General features: G+C 46.2%; 1 protein-coding gene across 1 annotated transcript; it reads right to left on the minus strand.

The window, feature by feature from the left end:
* Positions 1-6,477: 6,477 nt before the first annotated feature.
* Positions 6,478-11,874, minus strand: LOC121435295 (H-2 class II histocompatibility antigen, A beta chain-like). The gene is made up of 6 exons (XM_041634530.1): positions 11,735-11,874; positions 9,857-10,126; positions 8,559-8,840; positions 7,838-7,948; positions 7,387-7,410; positions 6,478-6,807 (listed from the first exon to the last, which is right to left on the minus strand). Exons 1-6 carry the CDS (start codon positions 11,823-11,825, stop codon positions 6,794-6,796), a joined length of 792 nt encoding a protein of 263 aa, XP_041490464.1. The 5' UTR covers positions 11,826-11,874; the 3' UTR covers positions 6,478-6,793.
* Between the last annotated feature and the right edge of the window lie 8,702 nt (positions 11,875-20,576).

Below are 20,576 nucleotides of genomic sequence, written 5' to 3' on the forward strand. Positions count from 1 at the left end.
ATAAAAGGGGAGGGGGGAGTAGTGGGATAAGAAGGGTTAAATTGGGGTGAGCATGGAAGAGCAGAGCAGAGGAGGGAATGTGAGGAAGGATAAATAATACTGAAGACCTTCCAAAAAACGTCTTGTGGAACCTACTACTGTAGAAGCTTCTTACACACACACACACACATATGCACATGCACACACATGCATGAACAAATATAAAAAGACTTAAAATAAAGTTACCCATAACAGGATGATAATGCCCATGAGACACCACCATCGAACAGGTAAGGGAGCCCTTATGATGAGAGAGTAGACTGTCTAGCTAGGTTTTTGTCTCTCTAGTGAAGGTATGTTCCCTTATGTGACCTGTAAGCTTTTAGTCAAACCATGTCATGTGTGACAACTCTGTCTATTTAGGGAAGGGAGGGGTGAGATTCAAGAGAGAAAGCTACCTATGAGGCAGAAGAGAATAATTTAAACTTCAGATAGGAATTATTAAACCCAGAGAATCTGAACATGAAATGTGTATCAGAGAGCATAGATTATAGGGCGGTGAAACAGCCATTTGACACTGCAGTGACTGATACCTGTCATTCACTTGTCCAAACCCTCAGAATGCACCAACATCACAAGAGAATCATGGGGCTGGAGAGACAGTGGTTCAGAACACTGGCTGCTCTTGTAGAGGACCCAGGGTCAGTTCCCAGCACCTGCATGGCCTCTCACAACTGTGGGTAACTCCAGTTCTATGGGATCCAGTGCTGTCTTCTGATCCCCTTGGGCACTGCAACATGTGATGCATAGACATAAGTGTAGGCAGAACACCTGTACACATATAATTAATAAATATTTTAAGTGAATTATAAACTATATTTAGAATAATAATGATGTGTTAACATAGGCTTATTAGCTGTAACAAATACACTACTTGAGTGGAATTTTTTTAAAATTCATACCAAGAGTGTTTTTTAATTTTTTTATTTTGGAAAATTTCCTACATAGATACAATGAAATATGATTATATTCACCTCCCATCTCCCCTTCTTACTCCTTCAAATACTTTCCTAAAACATCCCATCTAAACTTCATGTCTAGTCAGAGCTGTTCATAAGTGTGTGGCTGTGGGGGCATCCACTGGGGTGTGGGAATCCTCAGCAGTGACTGCACCCTCAAGAAGTAATGATTCTCCTTCCTCCAGCAGTTATACCTGTAAGCGGTGGGGCCCGGAGAGCACTTCCCTCATCCACACAGGAATTCTGGATGACTTGATATTATGCAGCTCCTAAGTGTAGTAACCAAATCCTGTCTACAGCACGGTGTTCTCCCCACCCTGACCTCCCAGCTCTTCAATTCTTTCTGCCTCCTCGTCTGCAATGTCCTCTGAGCCTTGGGAGAAATGGGGGATAGAGGTGTCTGAAGAGTGTGTCATTGGGGCAGGCTTTGAGGTTTCTCACTTGCCATTCCCAGTTTACTGTCTCTGCTTCCTGCTTGTGGTTCAAGATGTGAGCTCTCCACATCCTGCTCTAACCGCCATGCCTGTCTGCTGCCATCCTCCTCACTGTGGTCGTGACCGACTCTTATCCCTCTGGAACCATCAGCCTCAGTAAATCCTTCTTTAAGTCACCTTGGTCAATGTGCTTACCACAGCAGCAGAAAAGTGATTTATACTATCAGAAATTATTAAATAAAGAATGCAAAATTTTATTATTATTATTAATAAATGGGGACCAAAGAGAAGTGTTAGCAGTTAAGAGCACTGGCTATTCTTCCAGAGGACTTGGGTTTGGCCCGCAGCACCCACAGAACAGCTGTCTATAACTCCAGTTACAGGGGATGCACGCCCTATTCTGACCTCCTCAGGATCCTGTATCCATGTGGTGCACATATACACTCAGGCACATGCACATACACATAAGAAATAAAAAGGAGTAAATATTTATAATAGTTCTAATAATCGAAAAGGAATGTAAAATATTGGGGCTTGGGGAGTAATTAAGAACACTTGTGGGTTTTACAGAGAACCCAAGTTTGGTTCTCAGCACCTGCATGTCAGATTGCAATCTTACAGTTCCAGGTGCAGCAACCAACGCCCTCTATTGGCCTCCTTGGACACTGCACACATGTGGTGCACAGACAGATACAAAACACTCAAATGCTTTAAAAAGATTATTTTATCACCAGGCAGTGGTAGCACACCCCTTTAATCTCAGCACACAGGAGACAAAGACAGACAGATCTCTGAGTTTGAGTCCAACCTGGTCTACAGAGTGAGTTCCAAGATAGTCAGAGCTATGTAATTAGATTCTGCCTCAAAATTAAAAAACAAAGCAAAAATATTATTTTCATGTAAAGGATGATAAGGAAAGCCTCAAGCTCTAATAGAAAAATACTTTCTATTAACAAGTGTGTGCATTTTCTAAATCACAGCCGGAAAGGATAAAAAACTTTTGAATGTGAGAGGATGTAGGCCCATATTTCTGTACGGTGTGGCAGCCAGGAACAAAAGCCATAGGCCCCATCTGTAATGGTGTAAATGAATGCAAATAGATTGTAAAAATATATACAGCTTTAATGGGGAAATAGACTTACAGAACCACCGTTCTGGAGACCAGGAAAGCAGAAGCAAAGGCTGGGAGCACGTTTGCCAGATTTATAGGTAAACATTAGCCCGAGGCGAACACGCCCCCTAAGGGGCGGACTTATCCCTACACCCATCTGAGGTGGTCACTGTAGCTCTGTAGACAAGCTGTCTCTGCCTAACAATAGCCGGGATGTGCTGCTCCTTTCTCTTTTGTTATAAATGTAGATCACCTGAGGAGAGGTGTTGGCTGAAGCTGGTGACCTAATGATCTGGATGTTTGGAGCTTCTTCCTTTGTAATTTGGAGGATGTCTTATAGAGATGCTAATTTAGGCCTAAGTGACAGATGTGGATGTGACAGAAGGCCATTCATCTGGTTACCTAACAGACAGCCTAATGTATTTTCCCACTCAATTGATGTGTTGGTATATAAGTTGTTTGGATAATAAACGAGAGAGATCTTCAGGAAATCGTCAGGAGAAAGACCCTGAGATGCCCTTTCATGATGACCATGTTAAGTTGCGTCTGATTATTCCTCGCGACTCTGTTTCAGTCCAGTTAGGGAATCTGTGTTGGAGCGACACAGGCTCCAACAAGAGGATATAAACATTTACTTAATGCATAATTTTATTAGAAGTTGATTCAGATTATGACATAGTGTCAATCAGAAAACAGGAAGTCAAAGATACGACTGTGAAGGATTTCACTATTACAGTTCCATGACACACCATGGGCAATGAGCGACCAGGTGGTGCTTGTAAATGATAATCATTTTTCCAAGTTGTAGGATTAAAAGGCAGAAAGCTCAATTTGACACGTGGAAGTGCAAAGAAGAGAAAAAGAAGGGTAGAAATGTCAAAGCCTTCATCTAATAAGTGGGGGAGAGACTTCAGCCATATGTAAGGGAAGAACTCACAGATCCATACATTGAACTGACTGTAGCAACTGGTAGATTTTATAAGTAGAGCCATGAATTCAAGCAGGGCTGTAAAGATGAACTAATTTCAGCCACAAGAAGTTCATGGTCTAAACCACAGACAACTGAGGCTGCCCAAACTAGAGTAAAGTTCTGGGTCTTTACACCCCAAACAGTGGAACAAAACCCAGTGAATCAGCTCTCATTGCCTAGGGCAGCTCCAGGGGAGCAGAATGGGATGAGCAAATGCTTTGATTTCCATAGAGGAATGTGTGTAGACAGGACAGCACCCACTGCAGAAAGACGCCCAGTCACGCTTTTGAAAATTCCTCACCTAAATAAAACTGCCATGTAATCTGGCAGTTCTGCTTGTGGGTACATGTTGTGGGATACTTGATCACCTGCCTAAGGCACCTTTTGATTGGTTTAATGAAGAGCTGAATGGCCAATAGGTAGGCAGGAAAGGATAGGTGCAACTTTCAAGGAAAAGAACTCAGGAGAAGAATCAGAGATGCAGGGATTCACCAGCGAGATGCAGAGGGAATCAGATGTACAGTATGAAGGGAAGGTAACGAGAAACATGGCATAACTTAGATTCATATAAATGGGTTAATTAAAGTTTTGAGAGCTATTTGGAACAAGCCTAAGCTAAGACCAAGCTTTCATACTTAATAAGAAGTCTCTGTGTCATTATTTGGGAGCTGGAAGTCTAAAGAAAGTTTGACTACAGGTACATATGAAAAAATATCAGTCTATTTAAGAGATATGTACATGCCAATGTTTGCTATAATGATATTCACAATAGTTAAGACAAAGAAACAACCTAAATTTTCATGAATGGATAACAAAATGTGGTGTGTGTGTGTGTGTTTGTGTGTGTGTGTATATGTACATCTCGTTCAGGAAAACTCAGACTTTGAACTTTGTAGGGATAAGTCCCGCCCCTTGGGGGGCGTGTTCGCCTCGGGCTAATGTCTGCCTATCAGTTTGGCCAGCGTGCTCCCAGCCGTTGCTTCTGCTTTCCTGGTCTCCGCTGGAAAGGTGGTTCTGTAAGTCTATTTCTACATTAAAGCTATAGATATATATTTTTTTACAATCTGTCTGCATTCGTTTACGCCGTTACAGAACTTGGGGAGCAGAACCCCAAGTGCAGTCTGTACACCCCATAGTAGCCCTGGCTGATGACCTGTGTTGCAGTCTGGATCTCAGAAGATACAAAGGCCTGCTCCCCATTCTGACCCTGTCCAGAGGATGAGAATCCTATCAACATCCTCTACACAAAGTGTGTAAATGAGGGTGTGCTCCTCTGAGACATGGTCTTCCATGATCTCAGTGATAGGCTCGCCAGTATTTAAGGAAGGAAAACTGGTCAGGTGGTGCTGGCGCACGCCTTTAATACCAGCAGTTGGGAGGCAGAAGCAGGAGGATCTCTCTGAGTTCACGGCCAGCCTGGTCTACAGAACAAGTGCCGGAACAGGTACCAAAGGTACAGAGAAACCCTGTCTCAAAGAAACAAAAACAAAAACAAAAAAAGAATAGAAAGGAAAAGCTGAAGATGGGCTGCAGCTCTCAGGACTGAAACCAATCAAAGAGGCCACCGTGTGTGGTGACTCTCCTAGTAACCAGGTAGAGAATGGCACTAAGATCAAGAGGTCACAATGTTCACAGCTGATAAGGGCTCCAACCCCTAAGAATTTCAGTTCGGTGATGACACCATGTGCCTGTGAAATGCTGGTCATACGTGAAGTTGTGCATGCTCAGTGGGGACTAAGGACCACAGACGACTGTTCTGCTTGTTCTCACCTGGCAGGGAGCAACAGCAGTCAGGGGTCTCTCTTAGCTTATGATTCAAGGAGGAACAGTTCATTATCATGGGGTAGGCTACTAGGAGAATGGGAAGTCACAGCTGTAGCCTTTGCTTCCCCTCCCCTCTGTTGGGGACCTCAACCCATTTAAGGTAAAGTTTCCCACCTCAATTTAATCTAGAAAGCCTCTCACAAAGAGGCCCAATGATGTGTCTCCAAAATGATGTGTCTCCATAAAATGTCACAAACCGAGGGGATTTGGAGATGCAGGTGCCCCATGAGGCTGATGTAACCACCTCCATGTGGAGGCTCTAGAAATTCATTTCCCTAACAAGAGGGATGAACACAATGCCAGCTGTTCACATCCTTGTGCAGATGATGTTTCTCAACATTGTGTATGTCACCCAGGATTGGTCAGTGAAGATTTCCCCCAAAATGTCAAAATATTGGTAGACGTACAACAGAGTCAGAAATACACCCAGAAACAGTTAAGATCTGAAGTAACAGGAGAGATGTAGAAAACAGAGATGCAAAAGAAACACAGAGAAAAGGACAAATGACCAATGTGTGGACAGAGAAAATGGAGAGAGAAGGCTCTGTTCAGTGAGACAGACAGGAGGAACAAGAGACAGAGATGGAGAGACACAGGGACACAGGGACCAGGAGATGCGGTGAAGGAGATGGGGTAGATGGTGGTGACACCAAGGAGAGACGATTCTCATCAGTCACAGGTACCCAGTCACTGCTGACCAACAACACCCAGCCTCCTTACAACATCAACACAATAGGATTAAGTTGAGTGGTTATCATTTGTAACCACAAAAAAAAAATGTTGACTGTAATCTCTAAAAAATGAAAGTGAGCTTTCACCAATGTGACTTCACAGGACACATTTGGGACACCGGTGATCAGAAGTCACAGCATCCGTCCCCAACAATTCTGTGATGTTTCGTTGCACTGTCCTCACCAACCTGAAGGAGGCCGTGGTGGTGTGAGAACAGGACACCAGCCATGAAGATGTGACAGCAGGTGTCTGTCTCCTCAGCCCACATTAACATGGAGCCAAGATGGTTCCAGTTGCCTTCATAGTAGAAACCGCCACTTCTGGCCACAATTTGGCTGGGCCACCTTGCCCCGCATCACTCCCACCCAGCCCTGTCAGTTAAAGAAAATCAAGATACATAATTCATAACCTGTTTAATTATGAAAAAGAGGTGAATGTTTTCAGGACATCCCTTCAGCAGCCTGTATGGGACAGTGGAAAAAGAAGGCTTGGGGTTTGAGCAGATTGTGCTGCAGTACACGGACAGAGTCTCTCAAATCAATCCAGGAGCAGAGGCAAAGACAGAGCCTTGGGAAGTTGGGGATCATGAAAGTTGAACTGGTGGGTACACTGGAAACATGCTAGACTCTAGATCAGAGAGGGACAAACAGGCTGGCACAGACGGGAACTGGGGGCAGGGACAAGCTTTATAGTGTGACAGTCAACTCAGCCAGAACACCAGGAATCACTGTAGAAGCCCTGCAAAGACAGAGAGAGGGAGTGGTCACAAAAGGTCCCCTGGAGATGCCTGACTCCCCTGCAGGGTTCTGTTGAGTTAAACAAAGAAAGCTGTGACCAGGCCATGGCACCACCTCCCCATCACCTGTGCAGAGGTGAAGACAGCTAAAGGGGGCACAGAGCTCCACAGGCCACAAACATGTGGGAGGTGGAAGAGAAGCCACTAGCCCCAGGAAACATGAATGATCTGATCTTTTTGGTAAATCGGAGGAATCTGTCTCCTCTGCAGGACTGTTGGTCTCTTCTGCCACTGTCAACATCCATGATCACGGTCTCTAGTGTGGGGCACAGAGCAGGCAACATCTTGGTGTCTAAATTCAAGGCATGGCTCAGGCTCCACTCAAGACACCACTCGAGTGATAATGGCAAAGTCCTGCTTGGGAACAACCTCTGGAGCATCCTACAAACACCAGCTGTGACACTCTCAACCTCACAGCAGAGACAGGCTATGAACCAGGACTCTGTCAGGTACACCTGTCTCATATCCTTCCCTGGCACCCACACCTCCACACCCCCTGAAGATAAAGGCTGAAATATTACCTGATGCAGGAGGCCCTCGCGATCCTACAAAAGGAAGTCGCAGAGAAAGGCTTTGTTATAAAAGCAGGGGCTCTCTCACATGGACCAGGGGCAGCAGGATATGCAGTTTAGCTGAAGCTGTTCTCTCATCATGAGTTCACTAAGACCCTGAGCTCCCCAGAATGGATGAAGCTGCCACCAGAAGGAGGGAAAGTAAGGTCCATGCTCTCTCAGTGGTGGGAACTTCTGGAAGGGAGGCAGTGAGAGTGGACAGTGGTGGAAGTCCCAGCATGAACTCCAGCACAGCTGTGGCACAGTCACTCAGCCAGCAAAGTCGGATCCTGTGTCCTCCCTGGGGTCTCCCATGTCCTCCCACCCCAGCCCAGCTCCTCTCCTCAGCACAGCTCCTCCCCTCAGCCCAGCTCCTCCCCTCAGCACAGCCTGCTATTCCAAATGTCCCCTGACTCCTCACCTTTCTGGCTCCTGTGATGGACGAAAAGGCCCAGCCCAAGGAAGATGAGCCCCAGCACGAAGCCCCCGATGCCACTCAGCATCTTGCTCTGGGCAGACTCGGACTGTGCACCTGGAGTGCAGAGCCTGGGTGTCAGCTTTGTCCCCACACATTGCAGCAGCCCTGACTGAGAGCCTAGAGTTTAGCCTGAGTTGTAAGAGGTGAAGGAGCTGGGAGGACCTGGTCTCTGCTCTGACCCTATCCAGGGCAAGGAAGGGACAGAAGATCTGAACACAGTGGTGAGTGAGAGAGGCTAAGTGGATGTTTTCACCTCATAGACATAGCTATAACCTTGGATTAAAATACCCAGTCACTAGCTATCACTGTCAACTCCTCTAGATGTAAGGGACGAGTTCCCAGTGTGTATGCAGTGATCTCTCAGAACTCCTGTCGGGAAAGACAATGAGGTCAGGTTCTCTTGATGCCCTTACTATGAGACAAGAGATCTTGTTTCCTGTGATTCCCAGCTCAGTAGTGGAATCAGATGGGTGGCATTGGGGGATGGGGTGGGTGTCACTGGAGAGATGGGGTAAGTGGCACTGGAGGGGTGGCGTGGGCGGCATTGGAGGGATGTGGTAGGTGACTTTGGAGGGGTAGGGTGATGTCATCATAGGGATGGGGTGATAACAGCAAAGAGCCCATGTCATATGCAGCCCACAGTGGAAGAAAAAGTTCCCCTTACTCCACTCCACAGTGACAGGGCTCTGCAGGCTGGGGTGCTCCACGTGGCAGGTGTAGACGTCTCCCCGCTGAGGGGTCATCTCCAGCATGACCAGGATCTGGTAGGTCCAGTCCCCATTCTTAATAAGCTGTGTGGACTCAACTCCCTCCATCTCCTCCTGGCCATTCCGGAACCAGCGCACTTTGATGTGGGCCGGGTAGAAATCTGACACCAAACAGACCAGCCTGTTGTGGTGGTTGAGGACCTCCTTCCTGGACAGGGAGATGGTCACCTTGGGCTGCTCTAGGGGAACAGAGGAGAAAAGACGGTGAGTGAGATGGGGGAGGAGGCATGTGGAGTATCCCAGCAGGGAAGAGGGGAGATGGGGATGCCTGGGCTCTAATACTGAATGAAGATCCACTCCACAAATACAATGTTAGCAGTCACTAGGAAAATAACAGTGGCCCTGGTCTTCTGTAACATGAAATGTAGTAAGACAAAGATAAAAACTTATTGTGATTTCGAGTTTATAATTTTTGAAGAAGAAATGTGAAAGTAACTCCAGCACAACATCACCGCCTTCATCTCCTAGACTGTCTTTCCTGACTGACTGTATACACCATGCAGCCTCCTCCCCTTGGGAAAGGAAGCCTGGAGACTGGAGAGAGCTGGCAGCTAGGGATACTTGCTACTCCTGCAGAGGACCTGGATTCAGTTCCCAGAGCTTACTCTCAACTGTCTGTAACCCCAGCTCTAGGGCTCCAGTGAGGACGCCTTTGTTGTTGTTTTGTTTTATACTTTCCCCTCAGATTTTGTGTCACAAATTTTTTAGTATGATCCAAATCAACGCAGTCTACTTCAAAACAGGAAGAACATAACGCCAGTAATGGCTTCTGGTAGGTGCCAGGCAGCAAACAGCCTTCACAAGAAAACTTGGGCCCTCAAAGAACAAATGGAAATCAGGGGAACACAACGGCGGTGGAAAATTACTTGGCTCCAAAAGTTAAAACACAACGTTACAGGGTTACAGGACGGTGGCCTCTCCCCTGTTTAGCTTCCCTGAGTCAGCACAGACGGGTGTCTTGGCTACGGGGGTTCTCAGCAGAGCCGGGAACATAGGGGTGCATGGACAACACAGGTCATAGGGCAAAGGGCAAAGGTGAGACAGGAGGGAGACCCCAGGAGGCGCTGTGTGGGGCAGGGACCATAGGGAGGAGGCTATGGCAGCTCCTTCTGCTGGGAACCCTGGCTGCGGGGTCCCATCAGCCCCCACGCTCCCCCCCACGACCGCCACCTCCAGCGAACCCGCCTTCGCTCACCAAGCTGTCGCAGGGAGATGGAGAGCAGCGTCTCATAGTTGTGTCTGCACACCGTGTCTATCTCAGCCCGCGTCCGGTCCAGGATGTCCTTCTGTCTGTTCCAGTACTCGGCGTCCGGCCGCCCCAGCTCGGTCACCGCGCGGTGCTCGCCGAGGTCGCTGTCGTAGCGCACGTACTCCTCCCGGTTGTAGATGTACCTGGTCACATACCGCATGCGCTGCGTCCCGTTGATGTAGTAGCAGCTGGGCTTGAACTGGATCACGAAATCCCCTGCGGACGGACTCGGTCAGCCCGGGGCAGCGCGGGAGCAGAGACCCCCGGAGCCCGCGATCTGACCCCGCGCGGCGCTTCAGGTTGGGGCGACGCGGTCTCTAGGTACCTCGGAGCCTCGAGATGGCGGGCGGGAGGGGACACCCGCCTTAGAAGGGTGGGGACTCTGAGTGAACCCCGCCTCTAGAGGGCTCCGGGGCACCTGAGGGAGGCTTCCTTCTAAGTAAAGAAGAGCTCAAGAGAGGGAGTCGAGCGACCGACTCTTCCTGACAAGAATATCCCCGGAAGCACCAATTGTACTTAGTGCAGTGGGTTTTTTTTTGGGGGGGGGGGTGTTTTGTTTTGTTTTGTTTTCTGCCAGGCCGTGGTGACACACACCTTTACCCAGCACTCAGAGGCAGAGGCAGGTGGATCTCTGTGAGTTCGGGGCCAGCCTGGTCTACAGAACTAGTTCAGGACAGGCTCCAAAGCTACACAGAGAAACCCTGTTTAGAAAAACAAACAAAACAACAACAAAAATTCTTTAAAGAGAACGTTCAAGGTTGGGTGGGGTAGAGAGGGGCTTGGGTCTGGGTGGAGTTTTGAAGTGGGGGAGAATCTGGTCAAAATACACTGTACCAAAGTAGAAAGTAAAATACCCCAGCGCAAACACAGTGGGATTCTCTCCTGGGTGCAAAGGGCCCTGACCTCCTGGACCCTAGGGTGCATTTATTCTCAGAGAGCACCTGCTGGAAGACAGGAGACCTCCTCCGGGCCTGCCTGGACAGTGACTCAGCAGAGGATCTTTTTGTTAGTTTGTTTAGTTTTTCTAGACAGGGTTTCTCTGTGTAACAACCCTAGCTGTCCTGAAACTCACTTTGTAAACCAGGCTGTCCTGGAACTCACAGGACCGAGCATCTCAAGAATAACTGCTGAGGGAAGTTAAACTGCACACAGGCATTCGTGGGGCGGGGACTCTGTATGAAGTAGATAAAGCACCCCCATCTCTGAACTGAGGGGTCTCCCGTGTGTATCACATAGTTTCCTTCTATGCCTGACTCTTTCTGGGAAATTCAGTTTACCAATCTAGAGTCCTCAAGCTTCCATTTGCTGAAGAAATTTAGACTCCTGTCTGCTGGTTCTCTCAGGGTTGGATGCCTAGAGTTTGCCTCCCTTAAACCTCCACTCCACACCAGGAATTTTCCTCAAATACCAGGACTACAAGAGTGTCACTGACCCATGTTTCCCATCTCACGATGCAGCATTTCCTCCAGACAGAGAGCTGGAGGTGGGGGTGTCTGGGGTAGGGAGGGGGGCTGCTATGTCAACCCTGCTGTTTTCTCAGACATAACCCCGCACTCCCTGTCCTGGGTTCTGATTTGAACTCTGTCTCCTCCTACTTCAATATGCCAGGCTCGGCCTGTGCAGTAGGCACCATCCTAACTTCAGTACTAGAACAGAGAAATAAGAATATAACCTTGCCCTCTCTTCCAGATAAAGGAAATCTACAATAAAAGACTGTTTTAAAGTCGGAATCTTACCATGCTCCCCCCACATCCCAGCAATCCCAGGGTCCCAAGATCCAGTTCCCCAGAGTGCTGGCTCTGGAGACCCCCACCCTGCACTTACTTGGGGAGTCTCTGCTCTCGGCCCCCGGGCTGCTCAGCACCATCAGCACCGCAGCTGTTGCAAGGAGGAGGCTGGGGACCTGCACAGCCATCTCGAAGGAAAAGGTAATGGCAGCCACCAGGACGCACACCTGCTGTGCCCTTCAGAGAGCAAAATCTGTAGAAGCCTCTGTGAGTACTGGGTTGGTCCCAGGAGAGGAGCCAATCAGCACCAGAGCTGAAGCGTGTCACCAGTCTCTGGGCAGACATTGTTTACAAAGGCTCTCTGTGCTGTGTGTGCATGATTGTATCTTCATGGAGCCCCCTGGGTGAACATTTGAGGTGACAATTCCTCTCAGTTACAGGGTAAAGCTGTCCAGACTGCAGACTGACTATGTTTGGAGTTTAAAGAGACAAAAGAGAAAAGTGAGTCAAGTATAGACAACTTTGAGATAGTTATTTTAAAATTGCTGTTATTCTTGAGGGGTTTAGTAGGGGATTAATAGAAACCATGTATTAGCGGACAGAGATTGTCCTTTGTCTTGTCTGACACTGGGGACCCTCAGGTGAGAAAGCAGAGTTCTTAGGAGTCAACAAGAACCTCTTTCTAACCTTGGAATTCTTGTAAAATGTGAACCATGCTCTGACCGCTGTACAGCTAACGCTTCCTGTGCACACAGGAAAGAGTGATGTGATGTGGTTAATAATGAGAACTACCATGTGTGAGTGTTGGAAACAGCAGGTCAGTGTGAGGCCCAGCCCTGCTGGCTCAGGAATCTTCCTCATGGAGGTACCTTTTGCATTCATGATATTCCAATGGAAATATTTGAGAAGTTAGTTAACCCAACCTTATCTCTTAGGAATTCTTCAGCTGTTTAAATCCTACACACATCCACGATGTCATCAAAAGCAACCATAAGTTCTTAGGGCTCCATATGCAGTCACCTGGTGTTTGAAGGACAAAAGGTCGAAGATGTGAAGCAGCTGCTTCAGGAAGACTGTTCACAGGCTTGTCACACGGTGCCAGCCCTAGAGTCAGTGATCAACGTGTGCTTCCAATCGTGTCTCCTCAGGTTTGAGCACACTACCGAGCCTACTGATCAGTCAGCTGGAGCAGTGCCTGGCAACACCGGTGACTAAACACTAAGTCTCAATCATTTTAGATCCTAGTTAAACGGGGGACAGGACCAGAAAGCAGACTTGACCAGGGAAAGGGAAAGGGATAGAGACGGGGCAGCAAGAACATCCCATGAGGGCTCTGGCAGCGCAGGTGAGCTGCAGCATTGCTGGGGCCCACACTTCACACACTGATGTAGAGAAGCAGGAGGGACGGCCCTGGGCTCCCAGCAGCTGTGGTGCTCAGGGTGGACACAGATCTCAGCCTATGCAGGGGGCATAAAGAGGATCATCAAAGTTAGATGTGGAATGGTTGGCAGACAAACATGGCCATCCAGGGACCTGAGAGATGGGTGCTCTTGGTGTCCTCACCCCCACCTCAGACCTCCACACATAAGCTGAGGGCTCGGCCTCTCCTACTCCTTTCCTAAGGGGGAAGAACTTCAGCTCTGTCCTGGGCTGTGAGGGAAGTCTGTCACACAGGGGATTTCCAGCTCTCCCAGGCCTCTTCACACAGGCTTTTCATCTGGCAACAAAATCATCACCAGGAATCTTTTTCTGATTGGCTAAGATCACATTAGGAAGGCAGTGCCTTGGCCTTCTGCCAGCTCATCCTAGCACAGCCTTTTCTAGAGTCTTCTGCAGGGTTCTAATCAGACTATCACACAGCACCCCTGGTTCAGCCATGTGGGGTGTGGGGCAGCAGAGAAAAGAACTAAGAAGACTATGATCTCTGTGAGTTTGAGGCTACCCTAGTTCACAGAGCAAGTTCCAGGACAGCCTGGGCTACACAGAGAAACCCTGAGTTTAAAAAAAGAAAAAAAAAAGAAAAGAGAAAGGAGACAGCGACACTGGGTTCTTCAACAGGAAACTTCCCATCAGATGTAGCTTGGCATGCCTTGCTTGAACATTAATGTGATTTTCTTCATGTTTTTGTTTTCTCAAGAGCAACAAATGCCTAGAAATAGCTGTTAACAAAAACAAAAACTTTGGCAGCTTCCTTTAGACAATGGTTAATGCCTCCAAAATATGAAAAATTGCAAAAACTCAACACCAGAAAACCTCAGGTCTTCCAGTTACTAAATTAGAGAGTGCGCTGGGTGAAGAACTCTAAAAAGAAACACAATGACCAACAAATATCTGAAAAGTGTTCAGGATCCTGACACATCAGGAAATGAAAATTAAACCTGCCCTGAGACCACGTCTCACCCCGGTCACGACCACCAACCGGGAAACAGTGACAGAGAATGCTGGAGAGGAAGGGAACTGTATTTACTATGGGCAGATGTGCAAATCAGTGCAGCCACCATGGAAACCAGTGTGGAGGGTTTCAAAAAGCTAAAAATAGAACTATGAAGTCTGGCTTGGAACTGTACACCTTTAATCCTAGAACTCAGGAGGCAGAGGCAGGCGGATCTCTGTGAGTTTGAGGCCAGCCTGGTCTACACAGTGAGTTCCAGAAGAGCTGGGGCTACACAGAAAAATCCTGTCTGGAAAAACATAAATAAATAAATAAATAAATAAATAAATAAACAAACAAACCAAAATATGGCCCAGCTTCCCCCACCCCCGCCTGCTGGGTGTGACCTGAAAGGACCCAGTCCTACCACAGAGATGTCTGCAGACTATGGTTGTCGCTGCACTGTTCTCAGTAGCTAAGAAATGGAGCAGCCCAGATGTCCATCATGACAGACGGACAAAGAAAACGTGGTGCATACACACAGTGGAACTGTATTCACCCATAAAGAAAACTGAGATCATGAAGTTATGGAAATAGACAGACTTGAGAATTGCTATATGAAATGAAATAACCCAGGTACAGGAAAACAAATGGCACAGATTCTCTCTGATAGAAGAATCCTAGATTTTAATTTTTACGTGTGGGTCAGTAGGGCAGGGAAAGGGATGGGGAGGAGAGTCAACAAAAGCATACAGATGTGAACACGCCATAATGAGACCCACTGTTCTATATAATAATTCAAAAACCTATTATTAAACATGGGAGTCAAGGTTTGAGAGGCAAAGGCTGATGGGTAGTGGAGGTGAGCAGGGATGAGTCAGGAGACAAGTTGGAGGCTCGCAGGACCACTGAGGCACCTACGATGAGAAGGAGGAGGAGGTGTGTGGGGAGATGAGCTGCAGTGCGCGGACTCCAGGGCAGGTTTGCTTGTTTCCTTTATCTAAGGACGTGTTTGTCTCCTCTTCACCCCTGAAGGACTGTCTGGGCAGATGTAGAATCCATCAAGACAGCTCTTACCTTCAGCACTTGAAAGTTTCCAGGGTCAACTGCTTCAGGTGACAAATTCATGGTCATCCGATTTGAAGCTCATCTTCTCTCTTAGGCATCAGGTCCTCGCTGAGGAATGGATTTACCTGATGCTGGTTTTGTAACCTCTGAAATCCATAAAATTATGTCTCACCAAATTTAGGAAGTTCTCAGCACTTATTCCTTTGAGTATTTTGTCAGCCCTTCACCCTTTTCCTCTTCTTCTGGCACTCCAGAGGGGCAAAGTTAGGTCTCCTGTTGTCCTGGAGTTCCAGGGCTCTGTCCACAGCCTTTGTCCTGTTTTCTCCTTGTTATTCAGACTCAGTGAACTGATTATCTGTCTTTGAACTCATGCATTCTATTGTCTGCTGTGTTCACTCAACTGTTGAACACAATAATTAGTTTTTAATTTTATAGTTCTGCAATTCCCATTTAATTCCTCTCAGTCTGTAATATTACTCAGCTAGACCGTCTGTTTTTGTTTTCTTAAATCTGTTGTTTTTATCTGTTTGGGTGAACTCGTCATTGCTTACTAAAGTATTTCATGATGCTTCTTTAATGTCCTGCTGTAATTTCCCAACATCTGATTCATCTTGATATTGGTTCAGTTTAATCTTCTCATTCATGCTGTGATTGTCCTGATTGTGTGGTGGGCATGACATTTTGCTGTGTCCTGGACAGCTGACAATTTTGTTACATGGTGTAGGAAGGCCTTCTGTATTTGTGTTGCTTTCATTGGTTGCTTGGCCTTTTGATAGGGCATTACTTAGATAGGCGGGAAGACAGAACTGAATGCTGGGAGAAGGAAGGCAGACAGGGAGAGCTGCCATGAAGTCACCAGGTTTAGATTAGGATGTGAGAGTTGGCCAAGAAGAGGCAAGATATAATGGGCCAGGCAGTAATTAAATTAATACAATTTCTGTGTGGTTATTTCAGGTGTAAGCTAGCTGGGCAGGACAAAAAGCAGGTACGCTCCTCCATATTACAGATTGGCGCTCCAATGTGGTAAACTGACTCCTGGAAGGTGGAATGGAGCAGCACAGCCATGTCCTGGAAAGAAGAATTGCTTTAGGAGCCTTTCTTAGGGTTTCTATTGCTGTGAAGAGACACCACAACCACAGCAACTCTTATAAAGGAAAACTTTTAATTAGGGTGGCCTACAGTTTCAGAGGTTTAGTCCATTATCAACATGGTGGGACATGGGGGCATGCAAAGAGCATGGTGCTGGAGAAGGAGCTGAGAGTTCTACATCTTGATGCACTGATGTGGGAGGGTCTTCTGTTTGTGTTGATTTTATTGGTTAATAAAGAAACTGCCTTGGCCCATTTGATAGGCCAGCCCTTAGGTGGGTGGAGTCTACAGAACAGAATGCTGGGAGGAAGAGGGAAGTGAGGCAATTGCCAAGCCTCTCCTCTCTGGGACAGACGCCATGGAGCCAGCTGTCAGGTCAGATGCTATAGTTCTCCTCTCCAAGTTGAATGCAGGTTAGAATCTTCCCAGTAGGCCACCACCTCATGGTGCTACACACATTAATAGCAGTGGGTTGGTCAAGATGTGAGAGTTAGTCAAGAAGAGGCTAGATATAATGGGCCAGGCAGTGTTTAAAAAAAATACAATTTGTGTGTTGTTATTTCGGGTGTAAAGTTAGAGGTGCGGGAACCAGGCAGGAAGAAAAGTAGGCCTGCTTGCCTCATCACTACAATGCGCAGGCAGCAGGAAGTGAACTGAGAAATACTTCCTCCAACAAAACGGCACCTCCTAAGGGAGCCGGGCACCTTCAGCTCCGGTGCCAGGCTTCCTGCGCGCTCCTGGATACCACCCCTCCCCCCCCCCTGCTCCATTCATCCTGTTGGCCCTGGATCATTGGGCTACCGGCGGCCCTGTTTAGTTGCTGAGGAATCCCATCAGGACGGGTGAGTGTGTGCTACCCAGGGGCGGGCGGACTGTCCCGGAAGAGAGCACAAACCCCCTCCCCCAGCTCCTTCTGCAGGGCTGTCTTTCTTTCGCACGACCCAGCACCCCTCCCCAACCCTGCCCTGCTGTATGCTAGGACCAGTGCTCAACTACAGTCTTAAGCTCCTAAACTAAGGCGACCCACCCAGAGCGGTGAGTGCCTGCCAGGGTCCCCTGTAAGGGAGCCGGGCACCTCCAGCTCCGGCGCCAGGCTTCCTGTGCGCTCCTGGATATCACCCCCCCCCCACTTGCTCCATTAATCCTGTTGGCCCTGGATCATTGGGCTACCGGCGGCCCTGTTTAGTTGCAGAGGAATCCCATCTGGACGGGAACGGTTCCTGCTTCTACACTGAAGAGATATACCCTGAGAGTCAATCACAGCAAAGTCTGGACCAAGAGACCAGGCCTCTCCTGGCTCCATTTGAAGGAAGAGATGGGAAGGCGCCAATACAAGAATTCCTCCAACATTCTGAAAGGCAACATGACACCACCAGAAACCAGGGATCCCGAAATAAGAAGAATTGTACACCCTACTCCTGAAGAAATAGAAGAAATCGACTCAAAAGTGAACTATATGAAAATAATAGAGGACCTTAAACAGGAGGTGAAAAACTGCCATAAACAATTAGAGATTACAAACAAAAAGGTAGAGGAAATGAATAAATCGCTCAAAGACACGCAAGAAAACCAAGAGAAACAAGAAAAAGCAATCAAACAGGTTAGGGAAGCGGTTCAAGACATGAAGAATGAAATGGAAGCAATGAAGAAAGCACAAACTGAGGGAAGAATGGAGATGGAAAATCTGGGTAAACGAACAGGAATGACAGAAACAAGTACTAACAACAGATTACAAGAGATAGAAGAGAGAATATCAGACACTGAAGATACCATAGAAAAAATAAACACACTGATCAAAGAAAACAGCAAAACCAACAAATTCTTATCACAAAACATTCAGGAAATTTGGGACACAATAAAAAGACCAAACCTAAGAATAATTGGAGTAGAAGAAGGAGAAGAAGTGCAGCTCAACGGTACAGAAAATATACTTAATAAAATTATAGAAGAAAACTTTCCCAACCTGAAGAAAGAGGTACCTATGAAGGTTCAAGAAGCATACAGAACACCAAATAGGCTGGATCAAAAAAAAACATCCCCTCGCCATATAATAATCAAAACACAAAATACACAGAATAAAGAAAGAATATTAAGAGCCGCAAAGGAAAAAGGCCAAGTTACTTATAAAGGTAAACCTATCAGACTTACACCTGACTTCTCTATGGAAACCATGAAAGCCAGAAGGTCCTGGATAGATGTTCTCCAAAAACTAAGAGATCATGGATGCAAGCCCAGACTACTATATCCAGCCAAGCTTTCGTTCACTATAAATGGAGAAAACAAAATTTTCCAGGATAAAAACAAATTCAAACAATACGTAGCCACAAATCCAGCCTTACAGAAAATTATAGAAGGAAAATCACTAACCAAGGATTCCAACAATGCCCACAATAACTCAGTCATCTAGAGACCTTTCACCAGCGCAACTCAAAGAAGGGAAACACACAAACCCTAATACTAAAAAAGTGACCGGAGTTAACAACCAATGGTCATTAATATCACTTAATGTCAATGGGCTCAACTCACCTATAAAAAGGCACAGGCTAAGGGATTGGATACGAAAACAGGATCCAATGTTCTGCTGTCTACAAGAAACACACCTCAACCACAAAGACAGGCACCTACTCAGAGTAAAGAGCTGGGAAAAGGCTTATCAAGCAAATGGTCCTAAGAAACAAGCAGGTGTGGCCATACTAATTTCTAACAAAGTTGACTTCAAACTTAAATCAATCAGAAGAGATGGAGAGGGACATTTTATACTCATAACAGGAACAATTCATCAGGATGAAGTCTCAATCCTGAATATCTATGCCCCGAATATAAAAGCGCCCACGTATGTAAAAGAAACATTACTAAAACTCAAGGCAGCCATCAAACCACACACACTAATAGTAGGAGACTTCAACACTCCTCTCTCACCAATGGACAGGTCAATCAAACAGAAACCTAACAGAGAAATTAGAGAATTAATGGAGGTAATGAAGCAAATGGACTTAACAGACATCTATAGATTATTCCACCCGAAGAGGAAAGAATATACCTTCTTCTCTGCAGCTCATGGAACCTTCTCGAAAATTGACCACATACTCGGTAACAAAGCTAACTTACACAGTTACAAAAAATATTAGTAACCACCTGTGTCTTATCAGATCACCATGGATTAAAGTTAGAATTCAACAACAATGCTATCCCCAGAAAGCCTACAAACTCATGGAAACTGAACAGTCAACTTCTGAACCATACCTGGATTAAGGAAGAAATAAAGAAAGAAATTAAAGTCTTCCTTGAATTCAATGAAAATAAAGAAACAACATACTCGAACTTATGGGACACTATGAAAGCAGTGCTAAGAGGAAAGTTCATCGCACTAAGTGCCCACTTAAAGAAAACAGAGAAAGCACATATTGAAGACTTAACAGCCCACCTGAAAGCTCTAGAAAAAAAAGAAGCAGACTCACCTAGGAGGAGTAGAAGATTGGAAATAATCAAACTGAGGGCTGAAATCAACAAAATAGAAACACAGAAAACAATCCAAAGAATCAATGAAACAAAAAGCTGGTTCCTGGAGAAAATCAACAAGATTGATAAACCCCTATCCAAACTAATCAAACGGCAGAGAGAGAATACGCAAATTAATAAGATCAGAAATGAAAAGGGGGACATAACCACAGACACAGAGGAAATTCAGAGAATCATCAGATCATATTACAAAAGCCGGTATAACACAAAACTGGAAAATGTAAAAGAAATGGACACTTTTTTAGATAAATACCATATACCAAAGTTACACCAGGACCAGGTGAACAATCTAAACAGACCTGTTGGTCGCGAAGAATTAGAAGGTGTTATCAAAAACCTCCCTACCAAAAAAAGCCCAGGACCAGATGGTTTCAATCCGGAATTCTACCAGAACTTCCAAGAAGAGCTAATACCCATACTCCTTAATGTATTCCACAATATAGAAACAGAAGGGTCATTACCTAATTCCTTTTATGAAGCTACAGTTACTCTGATACCAAAACCACACAAAGACTCAACCAGGAAAGAGAATTACAGGCCAATCTCACTCATGAACATCGACGCAAAAATCCTCAACAAAATACTGGCAAACCGAATCCAAGAACACATTAGGAAAATTATCCATTATGATCAAGTAGGCTTCATTCCTGAGATGCAGGGCTGGTTCAACATACGAAAATCTATCAATGTAATCCAGCATATAAATAAACTGAAGGAAAATAACCATATGATCATCTCATTAGATGCTGAAAAAGCATTCGACAAAATTCAACATCCATTTATGTTAAAAGTCTTGGAGAGATTAGGGATACAAGGGTCATACCTAAATATAATAAAAGCTATATACAGCAAGCCGACAGCTAACATCAAATTAAACGGAGAGAAACTCAAA

This window comes from Microtus oregoni, unplaced genomic scaffold (assembly GCF_018167655.1).
Source record: "Microtus oregoni isolate MIOR12 unplaced genomic scaffold, Mior012 000046F_ref0000063, whole genome shotgun sequence".
Taxonomy (NCBI): Eukaryota; Metazoa; Chordata; class Mammalia; order Rodentia; family Cricetidae; genus Microtus; species Microtus oregoni.